The sequence below is a fragment of the Balearica regulorum genome, chromosome 2, assembly GCF_011004875.1.
Source record: "Balearica regulorum gibbericeps isolate bBalReg1 chromosome 2, bBalReg1.pri, whole genome shotgun sequence".
Lineage (NCBI taxonomy): Eukaryota > Metazoa > Chordata > Aves > Gruiformes > Gruidae > Balearica > Balearica regulorum.
In genome coordinates, this window is record NC_046185.1 from 158,034,146 (window position 1) to 158,048,764 (window position 14,619).

Here is a 14,619-nt window from a genome sequence, read left to right on the forward strand (position 1 = left end):
TTATTTATTTTGATATTGTCTGTCACTTCAACGTAACAATCTACCTATGTCAGATTGGTCCATCACCCTTCCTACAGATCACATGGCAATGTGCTGGTTCCTGTCCCAAGCTTTTTACATGGCCCAGGCTATCAACCAGGTGTAATAAAAAGCCCGAGAGAGACTCCGCACAGAACACCGCATCTGTAGCTGCTGAAATGTAGTAGGTCCATTGTACAAGTCAAAAGCCATGGCTTGAAGTTGTTGCGGTTTATGTCCAGATGCAGGAGCGAAGTTTACATCCATTTTTTCACCTAATAGTACCTATTTTAAGTTAAGGCAGGGAAACGTGAACTTGCTATGGAAAATAGAGTATTAACTCTGGTCAGGGCAGAATCCTTTGATGTTTACTTGAATACAGTTTTCTGTAGTTTATGCAGACCACGGTGCTGCCACCAGGGATTGTTTAAAGATTCAATTATTCATTCCTGATACATCTTCTCAGTGGTTCTCCTCCCTCTCCCTCCTCCACTTATACCAGCTGTTGCTGAGCTGTGTTGCTTTTTCCCCCTTTTGTGCTCAGTGAAGCAGTTCTCTGACTGATAGTGGGAAGAGTGACTGACTCCAGAGAGACCTGGGACTATTCTGCTGTTCCTTGTCTAAATGCACAATGTCATGCTTTAGCAAGTCCAGCAGAAACTCTTGGAGCTTGGCATTACCTTCTATGGCAATATTTACTAGATGTATTGGTTCCTATTTTTGCAGAGACTTAGCTGCTAAGACTCCCAAGAGCCTAGTTGCATAGTGGGCATCCGCCACTCCATTTTATCTTGGCTGAAAGGCTACCCCAGCAAGAAACTCTTATAATTGTTTCCAGTCCTGTAGGCATTTCAAGATGATTTCTAGAAAACATTTGTCTACAAAGCATTTGTTTTACTTGAAAGTGTGAGACAGCTTTCTTGGCATTTACAACACAGCTGATATCTGTAATGAAATCCAAACTGCTCCTGATTTGTCCTGACTCTCTAGATTTCATGGTCAAATTCCAGAGACACAGTTTCTAAACCTATTTTCCCTTAAACTTGCATTAGATTCTTCCACCCATCAGTGACTATGTCTACATTGGCAAGCAGTGTGGAATGGATTTGTAGGGTGTCACAGTACTTACTCTGTAGGTTTTCCTTTAGATCAACTGTCAGTGGTCCGATAGACCAAATCCCTGTTGGTGAGGAACAAGGCTACAGATGTGGCTGGAGAAAGCTTCTTCCAAAAGAAACTCAGTTCCTGAGCTCTAATGTCTGTTGCTCTTCATGTCTGTCATCTACATGATCATGTGGTCACATCCATTATCTCTATTTAAGACCAAACAGATGATTTAGTTTTGGATAATTTTTTTCCTAGTTTTATTGGCAGGCCCCTCTAAAACCTGCTACGTTGATCCAGTGCCCAGTATTTTTGTGCAAACGCTATTAGACGCTAAGCAATCAAACTCCCATTTACTGTTTTCAAGTTGCCCAGATCTGAACAAAGATCATGGCTAGCTCACTGTCTTCTCTTTCCCAAACTGGGCAAAGTTTTTTGATAAAACATTGATGATGCTTTGTCTAGGCTTATCTTGTTTAGCATGCTTACTACTGGTGAGCAGATCCATGCGTAGTACCGCTACTGGACTGGGGGGAGGCCAGTTTCAGTCATCTCTCTGGTGACCACTTAGAAGATTACGTCCTCTTTGGTAAGGTGAAGAAGGGCAGGTATTGTTCTTCAGCACCATCTATCTTGGGTCCCAAGAGCTGGCCAGTAGACTCAGCATTTTCTGTACATCTTTCTATTCATTCGGGTTTTCATGTTGACCTGAGAGAGATTAGCTTTTTAGTTTTGTTTCAAAGTTGCAGTTTTTGAGCTGGAGATAGTCCAAACTCCTGTATGTTGGTCATTTTCAAATGCTGTTGAAACAAATTTTGTATATGTTGTAAAAATAATAATGGTAAAAAAGGCAAGAGTCTTACTCTGGCTTTTCTAATGGTGTAAGGCCACTTCCAGGCATGAACTTTTCACAGTTGTCTGTGTCCCTCCAGTTTACTTCTCCAGCTCTTTATATTCTTGGCATAGCTCATCTAAGTCAGCAAGTGCCAAGTTAGTTCCAACTTTCCTGGCTTACCTATTTCTTTGAAAACTTTCTAGCCTGCAGGAGTTGTGTTGTCAGTCATCTCATTGATCTGTTTTGCCACAGGGCTTCCTAATCTGTCTGGATACTCTGTGTTTGTGGCTCAAGCAGAGATTTCATCTCTGCCTGCATGTCATCTCTTAGACCGCTCTGGAAATTTTCCAGCTACTACTTTAATTAATTTTGAAAAGCCTCCAGCTGATTTAAGTCTTCTTTTAATTTCATCTGGTCTTGTTTTCATCTCTTTTTACCAATTACTATTTCTGAGAGTTACCTCCTTCATTGATTCTGTTTTAGTTCAGTGGGAATTCCACCTCACGATTCCCTTTCTTGAAAACTGGATGCCTCCCCTCACGTGGTATTAATCCATTTTTACCTGAGTGGTTAAACAATTTGCCAGGTCTGTGGGTTGTTTTCTTCTCAGCTGGAAAAAGAATTCATCCTCAGGATAGGGTTTTGCTTTGATATAGTTCCATTTTATTTACAAAGAAAGTACAGAGTTTTATTTCCTTGAACAAAGGCAGAATAAAATAACAGGCAATAACTTCTTTTTTCCAAACCTCATTCACCCAGTGTTTTACCCCCAACCTCTCTTTCAGCTTTTCTTCTACCAGGATCACAATGCTAGTTTGTCGAGCTGTGCTGGTGGTTTCTTTATTCCTTTTACACATTTTTGCTGCTTATCTGGATTAATCATCTTGCCTTGATTAATGCCTCTCTCTCTGCATTAAGCATATCAGTTTCTAGAGAAACTCATGGGTCCATATGCTTCACGTTTCTCTTGTTTTTGATGATAACTTCTGTAATTTCAGTTATCAGGCTCCATAAAAGAGTTTGCTTGTTTCTTACATTTATTGTGAATGAAAGGTGATGATTTTGTCCAGCAGCTTCAGTGAGATTTCACTCAGCTCTTTCACATAACACTATTAAAATTCAACATCTCTTTGAACATAATTCAAAAGAAAGAGGATGTAGAACATTTCTGATCTATAACAAGTTTTCGCAGCAGGAGTTCCATGTTGTGAATAATTCTGGAGGCATAAAATTTTATTATTTTCCGTATGTGCTGGGTTATAATTCCATGAAGTATTTGACATGAGGTACATGTCTTAACTTGCAAAGTATTCTAAGAAGCAAGGGATGATAATATGCAAGAAACTGTTCCTAGGAGTTAGGATATTTAGAACCAACTGTCTTTGCACTGAAAAAATTGTTCTTAATTAAGCCAGATTTATAAATTGCGTGTCTGCTAAGGTTCATCATCTCCAAATGGAGATTTCTGTAGGAGGCCATAATTTTTCCCTCTGGAAAACACCCCACACTATGCCTTGCTTTCATAAATCTACCCACATTTGCCCTTCTTTGTCCTCCCCTTTTTTAGAGCAAAGCACACTTACATGTTTTTTATTTTATCATATTAAGTGAAATAGATGGGGGGGATCAGGCAATTCCAAGTGGCTTAAGAGGATGTGCTTCTTAGTTGCCTTAGAAAATCAAATCACGTGATATATATTTATTTATTTAAGAATTTTTTGTCTTTCTGTGATGTCCTCCCTCCATGACCAAGATAATTAAGAAGTGTATGAACATTATGTAACTTCTACAGAAGGAGTGGAGGAATATAATTTTCCTCATTTTGCAGATGCTTAATATGGTTCAAAGCACCTACAACAGTAAGCCATGAGATTAAACACAGTCAAGACTTGTAGTTTGGACCAGAAAATTCAGGCTTTTGCCTGAATAAATCTGTAGCTCAGGCTAGATAGTTCCCCAGACGCCTTAGTCCCTGGAGGGCTCCAGTCTGGCAAGGGCGACAGAGCAGATACCACTCATGAGCACCACTGAGTGGGGCACAGGACCAGGAAGGCAGACTTCAGGTGCTGCCCCTCTGTCGTCAGGATGCTCCTCTAGGAAGCGAGAAGGAGCTTCATCCTACATGTTCTGAATCAAACATGCGCTTTTCATTACCCCATCTTTCCTCCGCTCTTTGCCAGTACATGAAATATTCTTGAAATTGGGAATGCTCTTCACCCTTTTTGTTAAAGTGGGGCATCTGTTGCTGGCAAACGGAAGGAAAGCCCAGTGGAGTGGAGGTTTACAGTGTGGCCATTATGGGGAGTGGGGAGACCTCCTCTCTGCTCCTTTGATTATTTTCTGTTTTTATTGCAAGACTATTAAATGTAAAGTGCAGAAAGAGCCCCAAGAATAAAGACCAGAGCCCTAATCCAAGCCAGGGAGTTCGGTTGCTCTTCATTGTCCTCAATCCTGCATTTCTTAATTTAAAAATACTTTTAGAATAATTTTTCTCTACCCATATTAGGAGTATATTATCAGTTCAAAAACTGACTATTGTTCTCTTCCCAGATCACACCAGCATGTTAAGAACCCAATTCCTGAGTTGCAGTCTTCAGGACATGATAAATCTTTGCATGTCTGTTTGGCAGCACTTGCTTTTCTCTTCCAGTTTTTGAATTCAACAAAAGAAATACAAAATACTCTCAGTTGATTGTTTCCTATGTCAAAAGGATTAGTCATCAGTGATCTCCAAGGGCAAATCCCAGTGGGCAGAAGACCATGTCCCTGTAGCTGAATGATCTCCCTGCAAAATCGGTGTTCCAAGCCCATGGGCTGAGTAAGAACAACTGTACCAAACCCTCCCCTCCTCTAATTGCTGGTTTCTGTGCTCCCAGTTCAGCGTGTTTTGTGAGTGCTGAAATTAATTTACAGGCTAAATTATTTTTCTGCATTTTGTTCTTCTGTGCAGAACACAGTGCTTTCAAGCAGTCTTGATTCCCAAGTTTTATTTTCCTTGCCTGGAATGGGACTTCCTGCATGTCTAATCAGTTCTCACCTTCAGAAAGAAGAGCAGATGAAAAGCGACACAAAGCAATTCAATGTGTAAAATATGCATATTTTAATTTAATAAAAGAAAAACAGCAAGGGAGAGAGAGGCACAGAACAGTAGCCCCTAGAGCTCTAGTAACTTGTCAAGCGTCGTGAAATAAATACAGCATTAGGAATTCCATAGGCGTTCAGTAAAGAAGTGTGCGTTTACCATGCTTACTTCTAATTATGGCTCCAGTTGGAGAAGGTACTTAGAAGTGGTCCTTTTAAGATTTCTGTCCCTTTATTGTTTAGGTTCCACCTTTCCAATACTGAAGTGAAAAGCTAATTACTGGTGATTTTGGTGAACTGTCCCTCCTTAATGTGGTTTTGCCAGCACTGCAATACTAAGTAGTGCTCATATTTAAATTATTTCATTATAAGGCTTGAGTTAGGAGTCTACTGAGAAGCGTAAGAGCAGTTTATGTCTCTCTGAGAAAGCAGAAGGTATTGCAACACATACAGTCATCTTGAGTTTGCCTTTCCCATTGACTTCCAAACAAGTGTTGCTGCAAGAGCAGGGGCATAACACATGGAAGCAGTCTGACGACCACGTATTTATATATGGTCCTCTCTGAAGCCGTCGTTTCAGCTGCAAGAGTCGGATATTTTTTGAATTAAATACAGATTGTTGATGGTTAATTTTTCAACCTACAGCTTTGCTTAGCTGTCTGGCACAGCCATGGCTTTGCAAATGGCAATTCTGACTTTGCCAGATTTGACCCATTTCATATCAAAATGATAAGTCATTTTCAACCAAAATGTTTTGCAAAAAAGGTTGCTTTTTGACTGGCATACATTGTGAAGTTCTAGTTGATAACAAAAATCTAAATTCCCCCCAGTATTTTGGGTTTTTTTTCAGTCAAAAGATCCCCCTTCCTCTTTTTTTAACCCATTAAAACATTGGGGGTTGGTTTTAAAATATTCCAGAAAATACTGTTTTCTGACTACCTCAGTATAGTGTTTCCTATTTCCAATGGAGAACTTGAAAGAAGTCACAGTCGAGTTAATTACTTTCAAGAGATGTAATGGGATGAATATTGCCTGATCCAGCAAGGGTTAGAACCTTGCTTTGTTCTTGTTTTCGGAGTTGTGTTTATTTGTGTTGAGTTTTGATTATCATTAGAAATGATTTTTGTTTGCTTGTTTGTCTGTTTTTCCAAATACCATTTACCAACTGTTTGGGAAGCCTAAAAGACTGAAAAGGTGAATTCTTTAGTTTACTGGAGATCTCTCCCAGAAAGCAGCTGGTGTGATTAGCCTGTTATTTTTAGTGAACAGGCTGGACTTAACTGATTATCATCTCATCTATTTTCTACATTCAAATCATCGCATTGTAGAAAGTTCTCCACTAGTCCCCGTTAAAAGAAGAGTGTCTGGTCGGAGCACGTCTTGTCATTTCCCCATCACTAAACTGAAGAAGAAAATGGCTGAAAAGGGGGTTTGGGGTGGGTCATTCATTATAAAAAGAAGCTTAGAAATGATTAAATGTCTGAAAAAAATAAAGGGATTCATATTAACCATTTTATTTACAAGCTAGCAAATAAGGGAATTTTAAAATACAAGTTTTCAAAAACTGGTGTTTGATTGGGTTTGTGGCAGTGTTGTGGCACTGATTCTCCTATTTGTGGCTTTATTTTTCTCCTTACCTGAAAAACCAATGCTGCACTCCTTTGCAAGTAATTTGTACTAAATATAATTCATCCCAATGCAGAAGTCCTTTGTATGGGACTGGCATGCTAGATAACCACAGCATGAGGTCTCTACACTTGGTGGATTTCATCAACAGGGAATCCTGCGGATGTCAAACACACTGCTCATCTTTGGGTTGTAGGATTCAGCCTTTAATTTGCAATAAATGGAGAGGGATGGTGTTATTCTTGTCTAAGAAATGTTTTTGAGAATGATGCATGCAGCAGAACCTCATTAAAAATCATTAACGTTACTCTCTAGGCATATAGGCTGAAGGTAGACATGTCACACAAAATTATACACTGTCTTCCCTTTCCAGCAAAGCGTGCATTGCAGAGCTCTGCAGTGAGCTCCTCTACGTAACTCAGACTTTATCGCTTCCATTCAGAAGACTCCATTCAACATTTCTTCTTCTTGTGGAAGTATTACCGTAAATTACAAATATGAAACCGCCTGTGCTAAGTGATCTTAATAAGTTTAATCTATTATATGTATTATATAACGTGTGTGTGTATATATATATAAAAATATTTTTTAATATGTTTAGTTTTTATAGGGACTTAGAGTCTAAGGCTTAATTTTGCTGGGGTCTACCTGAAAAGAAAAACTTCTAACCTAAGGACCTTATATTCTCTTTATTCTTATATCACACACATCATTAACTTACTTTCAATTGTGCAAGCATACAAAGTTCAGAATTATGCGAAATACTGCAAATTTGCAATTGAACCTCCTCCTTTATTCTCCAAGCCCAGCTGAAATGTCTCTTTGGTAACCAGAGGCTGTTTTGGATTGTGCAGACCAGATCTGGGCTACCTGTTCCTTCATCAGTGATAAAGACACACTCCTTGGGGCCAGCTTCTAGCATGTGGCCGTGTCTGGGCGCTCTGAGCACAGCAAAGTGTTAGGTGTTGGGAGATGTGGCTTCTGGAAATCCCATCACCACAGTAAGGATGGGGCGGTGAACAAGCAACAGTATAAAACTCTGTGAACTGCCTCTGAATCACTGCGCTTCTGCGTTGTTTGGAAAGAAATCCAGATAACAACCTGATGGTCTAATATTTAAGTTATCAAGGAAACAAAGAAAATGCGGTAGTCCTGCAGTCACGGGCTGTGAGTCTTAGTGAAAATCCTGTCTCACCGGTAAGCACAGGAGATGCGGTGACAACCGCTTGTAACAGGGATGACGGCACTGGATTGTATTGCCTTCTTGATTTAGTAGATTTGACTTCTACATTTTCACACAATGACCTAAAAGAAATATTATACCCCAGAGTAACTTTGAAATTGTTTGTTTAAATTAACTTTCATTTGGATTTATGCTTAATGAAATCTTCAGAGATGCAGACAGCCCCTCTCTAATGAAATGCTGTATCTTTGAACCAATGAACAGGGTTGCCAAACTGTAAGGATTCCTCTCTAAACGAGTGGGCTTTTATAATGTTACACTTGGGTGGCACAAGCAGAGTGCTAGATGATTAGTTTATAGTCTAGATCATTGTATTTTTATTACACTCATAAAAACTGTGTTTCTCCTCATTTTCGTAATGGCTTCAATGAGCTTCTATACCTTCTAGAGGCACATTAAATCGTTATGTGATGAAAGTACTGATTTAGTGGGGCTAGTTTTAAAGATACATGTTTTGAATTCTTATCTTAGTCTGATTGCTGACTAAAAAAGGTGAAACTCCGTTAGAATGAAGGAAAGCTGTATCATCTTCCTTACAGACAAAGAAGGTTCCCAGCTGTGGCCTAAAACAAATGCAACACAAAAAAGATACAAATGATAAATCTGCATCTGTCTAGAAAATAAATTGTCTGTCAACATAAAGTATTTGTTGCTGGTTTTGTGGCATTGTGAGTTTTTAGCAGGAGGAGAAGTGGATTACAGATATTTTTTAGTTAAAATCTTTTTAAGGCGGGGAAAGAAGATAAGATTATTTTTATTCGTTACATTCAACTGTAATTTTTCCCCACTTCTGTTCAAAATTATAAATAACCCTATTCTGTGCAAACCCTAGATTGATTTCTCTAAATAATTCTAAGCTGGTTTTAAAAGTTGTTTTAATTATGTTGCTAAATGAAAAAAAAAGGAAGAAAAATGTTATTTGTTTCTCTACATGCAAGCTATTCTTATAAGAGAAGACAACATCATTATCCATGAATGGGAAACCTTTTTATTTGATATGTAATTAAAAAAAATAATCCTTGAATTGAATGTATCATCTCATCTTTGCACAGTTTAGACAAAGGCCTTTTTTGTTTACAAAATTTACATGTCAATACAGTTGCTTATAAATATTTCTGTGAAATAAACATAACCCTTCACAAAAAGAGCAGTTTACTCTTCATTCAGTAATTTTATATGCTAGCAAAAAGACAATGAAAGTTGTATGCAAATATAACATCAATGTACAGCATAATAATAACAGTTTTTAGTGATTATGCTGCTTGGTATTAATTCATAGGAGCCTTTTTGTTTAGCCATGGGCTGTGTTTGGAACAGAGATACGCCAGACCAGAGCATCTCTGCTTGCTCTGCTCTTTGTGGGAGACATCCACAAATCCTTCAGTTGAGGACGCGCTGGATTCCTGTATCCTGCTCTGTAGCTGGTCTGAATTATTAAGCGCTCATGCTGGTAGTGAAGATAGATAGAGTGTTTGCCTCTCTTCCTGCTGTACCTCTGCTCAGCGCACGGTCTGCAGCAGGAGTTGGACTGTCCTTCTACCTCCAGAAAAAAAAAAAAAAAAAAAAAAAAAGGAAGTTAAAGGGGAAAAGAGATAAAGAAAAGAGAAGGGAGGGGAGGCATGGGAGGAAGAATGGAAAAAGGAAAGGAAAGGAAAGGAAAGGAAAGGAAAGGAAAGGAAAGGAAAGGAAAGGAAAGGAAAGGAAAGGAAAGGAAAGGAAAGGAAAGGAAAGGAAAGGAAAGGAAAGGAAAGGAAAGGAAAGGAAAGGAAAGGAAAGGAGGGGAAAGGGGAAAGGAAAGATAAAGAAAGGAAAGGAGAGGAAAAAGGAAAGATAAAAAAGGAAAGATAAAGGAAAGATTAAGAGTAAAGAAGGAAAATCAAAAAAAAAAAGAAGAAAGGAAGGAGGAAGAAGGAAAAGAAAGTAATACACATTTGCAACAAATCTTTTGCAAATGTGCTTTTGGAGGGATGATTTCTCCATCTGAAATGTTTCTGAAAAAACAGATTTGGGTTGGATTTTCCCTGCCTTTTCCTTTTCACTGTTGTTCAGATGCAACTTTTACAATTGTTTCAGCAATGCAGCAGTTTAGTAGCTTTTGCTATGTGGCAAACTGTGAAAAGAAAGAGGGCTGAGGACACAAACAGGTTTCAGTACAAGCAACTTTACTAGGTCCATGCTGTTTAGTATTAAGTATCAAATCCCAAATAGTTGTGGGTTCTGCAAGCACCGTTTAGTGTTCCCTTTGTGGATCTAAAAGTTTGACAGAAAAGCAGCTGAACACGGTACCAGGAACGAGGAGAGATTCTGTGGAAGACCCAAATTGAAATCGCTGGAAATTCTTTAATATTTCATGGACGCCTGCAAAATATGGTGCCAGTTTATTCAGGGATTTGAAAGCAGCTGCAGAGTAAAAGTGTCTAATGAAAATGAAATAAATTTCCTGTGAATGGAATAAATTTTGATTGTGTGTCTGAGTGCAGTAATTATACATGTCACGCAGTAATTAGGCAGTCACAATGTGGCCACGGTGTCTTTCTTTGTCTGCAGATGGTCTGGGAGAACGGCTGTGTCGTTATTGTCATGCTGACACCCCTCGCGGAAAACGGAGTCAAACAGTGCTACCACTATTGGCCAGACGAAGGGTCAAACCTCTACCACATCTATGAGGTACCTGAACAAAATATCTGGTTGTAAACGTGACAGTAAGTGTACGGCTTGATTTCATACGGGGCAAAATGATGTTTAAGCCGATCTAACCTGGAGGTCGAGCTGAGGGCTCTTAAATACACCGGGTGTGCCTTTGGGTAGTTTTAGATACGGAAAAAATTCAAGCGCTGTTTTAATAGCAAGGTAGTTTCCGCGGAATAAAATCTAGTGAATAATGAGCCAAGTATTACAATGAAAAAAGGACAACAATTTTGGTTTTCAAACAGTTTGGCAAGTGGTTGAAATACGAAACCGTGTATTTATATTTTATAGGAAAATAGTATTTTTAGAAATAGTGAATTTTGCTTTAGGAAAGCCCTACATATATCTTTGTAGAAGAGCCTCTATATAGCTGTAGTAATTAATGCTATCTATTTTTAACTCTTGCCTAAGTCATAACAACAAATACATTTTTTTATATTCTGCTTTACATTTCTAGCCCAAAATATCGTATCAACAGTTTTGTTGCAATGTAACATTGACAATGGCTGTCAGATTTTTCCAGTTGTCCAGCCGAGTAGAGGAAGAAAATAATACCACAATGCCAAACACTAAGAATAGGAAAAAGTGAAGAAATACAGTTATTTAAACCAAAATGTGAACAAACTTTTTTTCTGAGAAGATGAACTCTGCAAAGAAGCTGCATTTTTTAATGCTTATTTTTCTCCATAGCAGAAGAAACTGACTTTTCACTTCTCCTGTGAATTAATCTCCAAGGTTTTGAAGACTTCTGAGAGTGACCTGGGCAATGCGTTACGGGCATTTCCGAATAGAGAGCGACTGGCAGTCTAACATATTTTCAGGCCATGTCTTTCGTATTCATATAACCATATAAAGTTTCAATTTAGTGATTTCTCCTTTTGCATTAAAACTGTCAGGAATTTTTTTCTGTTTTCAATAAAATAGCAGTGGCAGCTAACACTTTCCTGACACCACCACTGATTGCTAAATTAAAAAAAAATATATTTTCCCAGCACTGCCCAATTTACTAACAAGAATAAAACCTCCATGCAATTCCTTCGTCCCTGATATCTTACACCTGCAAAACTGAAGATGTGGCTTACGACCGAAATTGCTGATCTCCCTTTGTTCCTTCCTGTGGGGTGTAGGTAAACCTTGTCTCTGAGCACATCTGGTGCGAGGATTTCCTCGTGAGGAGCTTCTACCTGAAGAACCTGCAGACGAACGAGACCCGCACAGTGACCCAGTTCCACTTCCTCAGCTGGAATGATCAGAGGGTTCCTGCTTCCACCAGATCACTTCTGGATTTCCGCAGGTAAAGCACAAAGTATGACAGTTCATTTAAGACGATACAGATCTGAGGAACTAAACTTGTCCTTTTAATTGTCCTTTAAATATTTCTGATTTGAAAGGGGGGGTCCTCAGCCTGTGATGCCACAACGCTAAACTAACACACAGATCTGCCGTAGGTTGAGGTTTAGTGTTGTCTCGCACATAGATGTTGCCTGGTTTTAAAACACACTTATTTCCCATTTAGAGATCGACACCTTTCTTCCCTTTGTACAGCTCTTCAGTGCTTCTGTATTTCTTTGTTTTCCAAGTATTTATCCATTCTGCAACTTCCAGGCTTTTTGTGTGGCTCCCCTATGATCCTTATTGCAGGAATCTCACATATAAATTATGTAGGATGAGCACGCTTGGAAAAAAAAAAAAAAATCACGATGGAGTCATGACAATAACAGCATTCCCGTGGGAGCATTTGCTCATAAGGATCGAACAGTGAGGACTCTAGACTTTCTTTGGCTGCAGGAAGGTGGAAATTTGAGAAAGCAGATGAAAATGTTGACAAAGCATACCCTCTGGAATTTTAAAGAAAGTCAACGTGGCTTTAAAATACAAATATACAGAGGCAAAACCTGTGAAAGTCCACGCCACCTTCTCTAATGTTTGCTGTGTCTATCTAAATTTTAATTTGAAAATTAAAGCCATGCATGATAAATAGTGGAGCGAAATAATCTTCATTTGATTGCAAACCGTGCCCAGTGCATCGTGTGTAGGTGTTAGCGTGTATCAGCTAATCCACAGCGATGCGCTTATGACTAATGAAAAGAATCTCCGGGAGGTTTGGGGAGTTGGTTCTCAATCTGCAAGCGGCCGGTGGGATCGCGTGTTTTCCTCTCTGTACTACAATATTATCTACAACCCCCTGAAGTGATTATAAGGGGCTCAGTGCTCAAAACGTCCAAACTTGTTTCTTTCAATAAGTGCTGGGAGCTCTGACTGATGCTGGTCAGAGTTTCCGCATCTACACCTGAGGGGAGAAGCTGGCTTATAACCGACGGGAGCTGGTTGCGCAGTTGTCTGTTGGCAAAATTTTACCCTTAAAAATTTAGGACTAAATGCCACCCTTCATCCATCAGTATTCTTGTAGGTATTGCAAGGCTTTTCAAAGGAGAGAGTCATCTCACACGGTGCAGGTCAAGTAACGGAGTACAGCTAGGAATTATGGCTAGGTAAGAATATAAGGATACGCTACAGAGTCGCAACGCAAAAGCAATAGCGGAGGAAGGAAGCACGGCCATAGGATGGAGATGAAATTGTAATTGAATTTTCAAGGTTTTCTCCTCTGAGTTCAAACTTCAATGTGATATTTATAGGTTGATTTCCCTTTGGTTGTGATACTGTGGAAGTTGCCTGTAGTGAATTTCTGTAGTGAAATTCTGAACTGGTTCCATTAAGCCGTGCGAGGCTGCAGCACAGAGCCAACGCAGCGTCCGATTTTGCCCTTTTTGAAGTTAGTGGGAAATTTGCTAGCAATTGCAACTAGACTCTAAATGAGCCTGTACAGCCAGGACATCTGAAGTTCGGAGCACGTCGACTCCGACTTGCTTCAGCACAAATTGAGGTCCCTGCGGGAACTGCAGGATTAGGTCTGCAGTAAGTCGCGGTTCACCTCACCAAGAAAGCACTGCTTAGAGTGACATTGTGTAAGGGTTAAATAGCCATGTTGAAGAAGTGTTGTGCAATACTTTGAAAAAGAAAAATTATAACTAGATGAGAAGAGTAGTGGAGCTGCCATTCTTTGTATTTAAAGCCAGTATGGGAATGAACCTGTTAAGATTTAATTGAATTCTGAGTGTTCATTTAATATGTATTCACAGTCCAGTGTAGGGTACTGTAATCATTTGCTACGTGCGGATTTTGTACAATGAACTCATAATACTGAATGCATAGTAAAATTCCGCCTGAAAAGGAATTTTGGCATGCACAATAGCTGGTCTATGAATCTCAGTTTTCTTGGTCATCTGATGTTGCTGGTTTTTTAACGACAAAAAAAGTGACGCACTATTGCTAAAATAATGTATTTGGAATTCGTTTATACAATACATGTTTTGCACCTGAAGCTTCCTATTTAAAGTACAAACTCTGCTGGATTACGACAGCTGAGTCATAAAGCCCCCAGAATAAACATCTGACAGCGCTACCATAGTCGTAGTAGGGTAGTGCTAGGAAGGGGCTGCTCTCATTTCTTTTAATCTATCTATGTTTTTATGTGCATTCAGTGTGTTTGTATATATATATATGGATATGTGTGTATATTTATATATTCACATACATATATGAAATTAAGCATATACATAACCAACCCTCTATTTTTTATAATTCATCACCAAGAAAAATTGGATTCCCAAAATTACCTTGCCCAGAGTCTGTGGAAATATGGACCTTAAAATTTTTATTGAAGTAAATTTTGCAAGTCTCTTTGAAAATGGAAAGCTTACATTTTTCTGTGCATCAGACAGTGTTTTAGACGATTTTGCATTTAGCAGATACATTAAACCTTGTGGAATAATCTATCATACTTTCATAATGTAGGTGTAAATTGCCAAAAAAGAGATTATTCTTTATATTTAAAAAATCTGTGCAAAAGACAGTCCCTAAGAAGTGAGGCTACTACAGAAACCACTGGTCAGTCTTAAATGCTTCTGGAGTCCTAATTTCATTTTGAACAATAGACCAATCATTATTGCTCTGGACTAGCTTG

General features: G+C 38.9%; 1 protein-coding gene across 3 annotated transcripts in view; it reads left to right on the forward strand.

Annotated features, from left to right (window-relative positions):
* PTPRN2 (protein tyrosine phosphatase receptor type N2) overlaps positions 1–14,619 on the forward strand; it is a 674,941-nt gene that overhangs the window by 628,969 nt on the left and 31,353 nt on the right. For all 3 annotated transcript variants that reach the window (XM_075746622.1, XM_075746624.1, XM_075746623.1), the window contains 2 exons: positions 10,455–10,574; positions 11,723–11,889. In XM_075746622.1, coding sequence (XP_075602737.1) covers positions 10,455–10,574; positions 11,723–11,889 — 287 coding nt within the window. The remainder of the gene's footprint in view (positions 1–10,454; positions 10,575–11,722; positions 11,890–14,619) is intronic.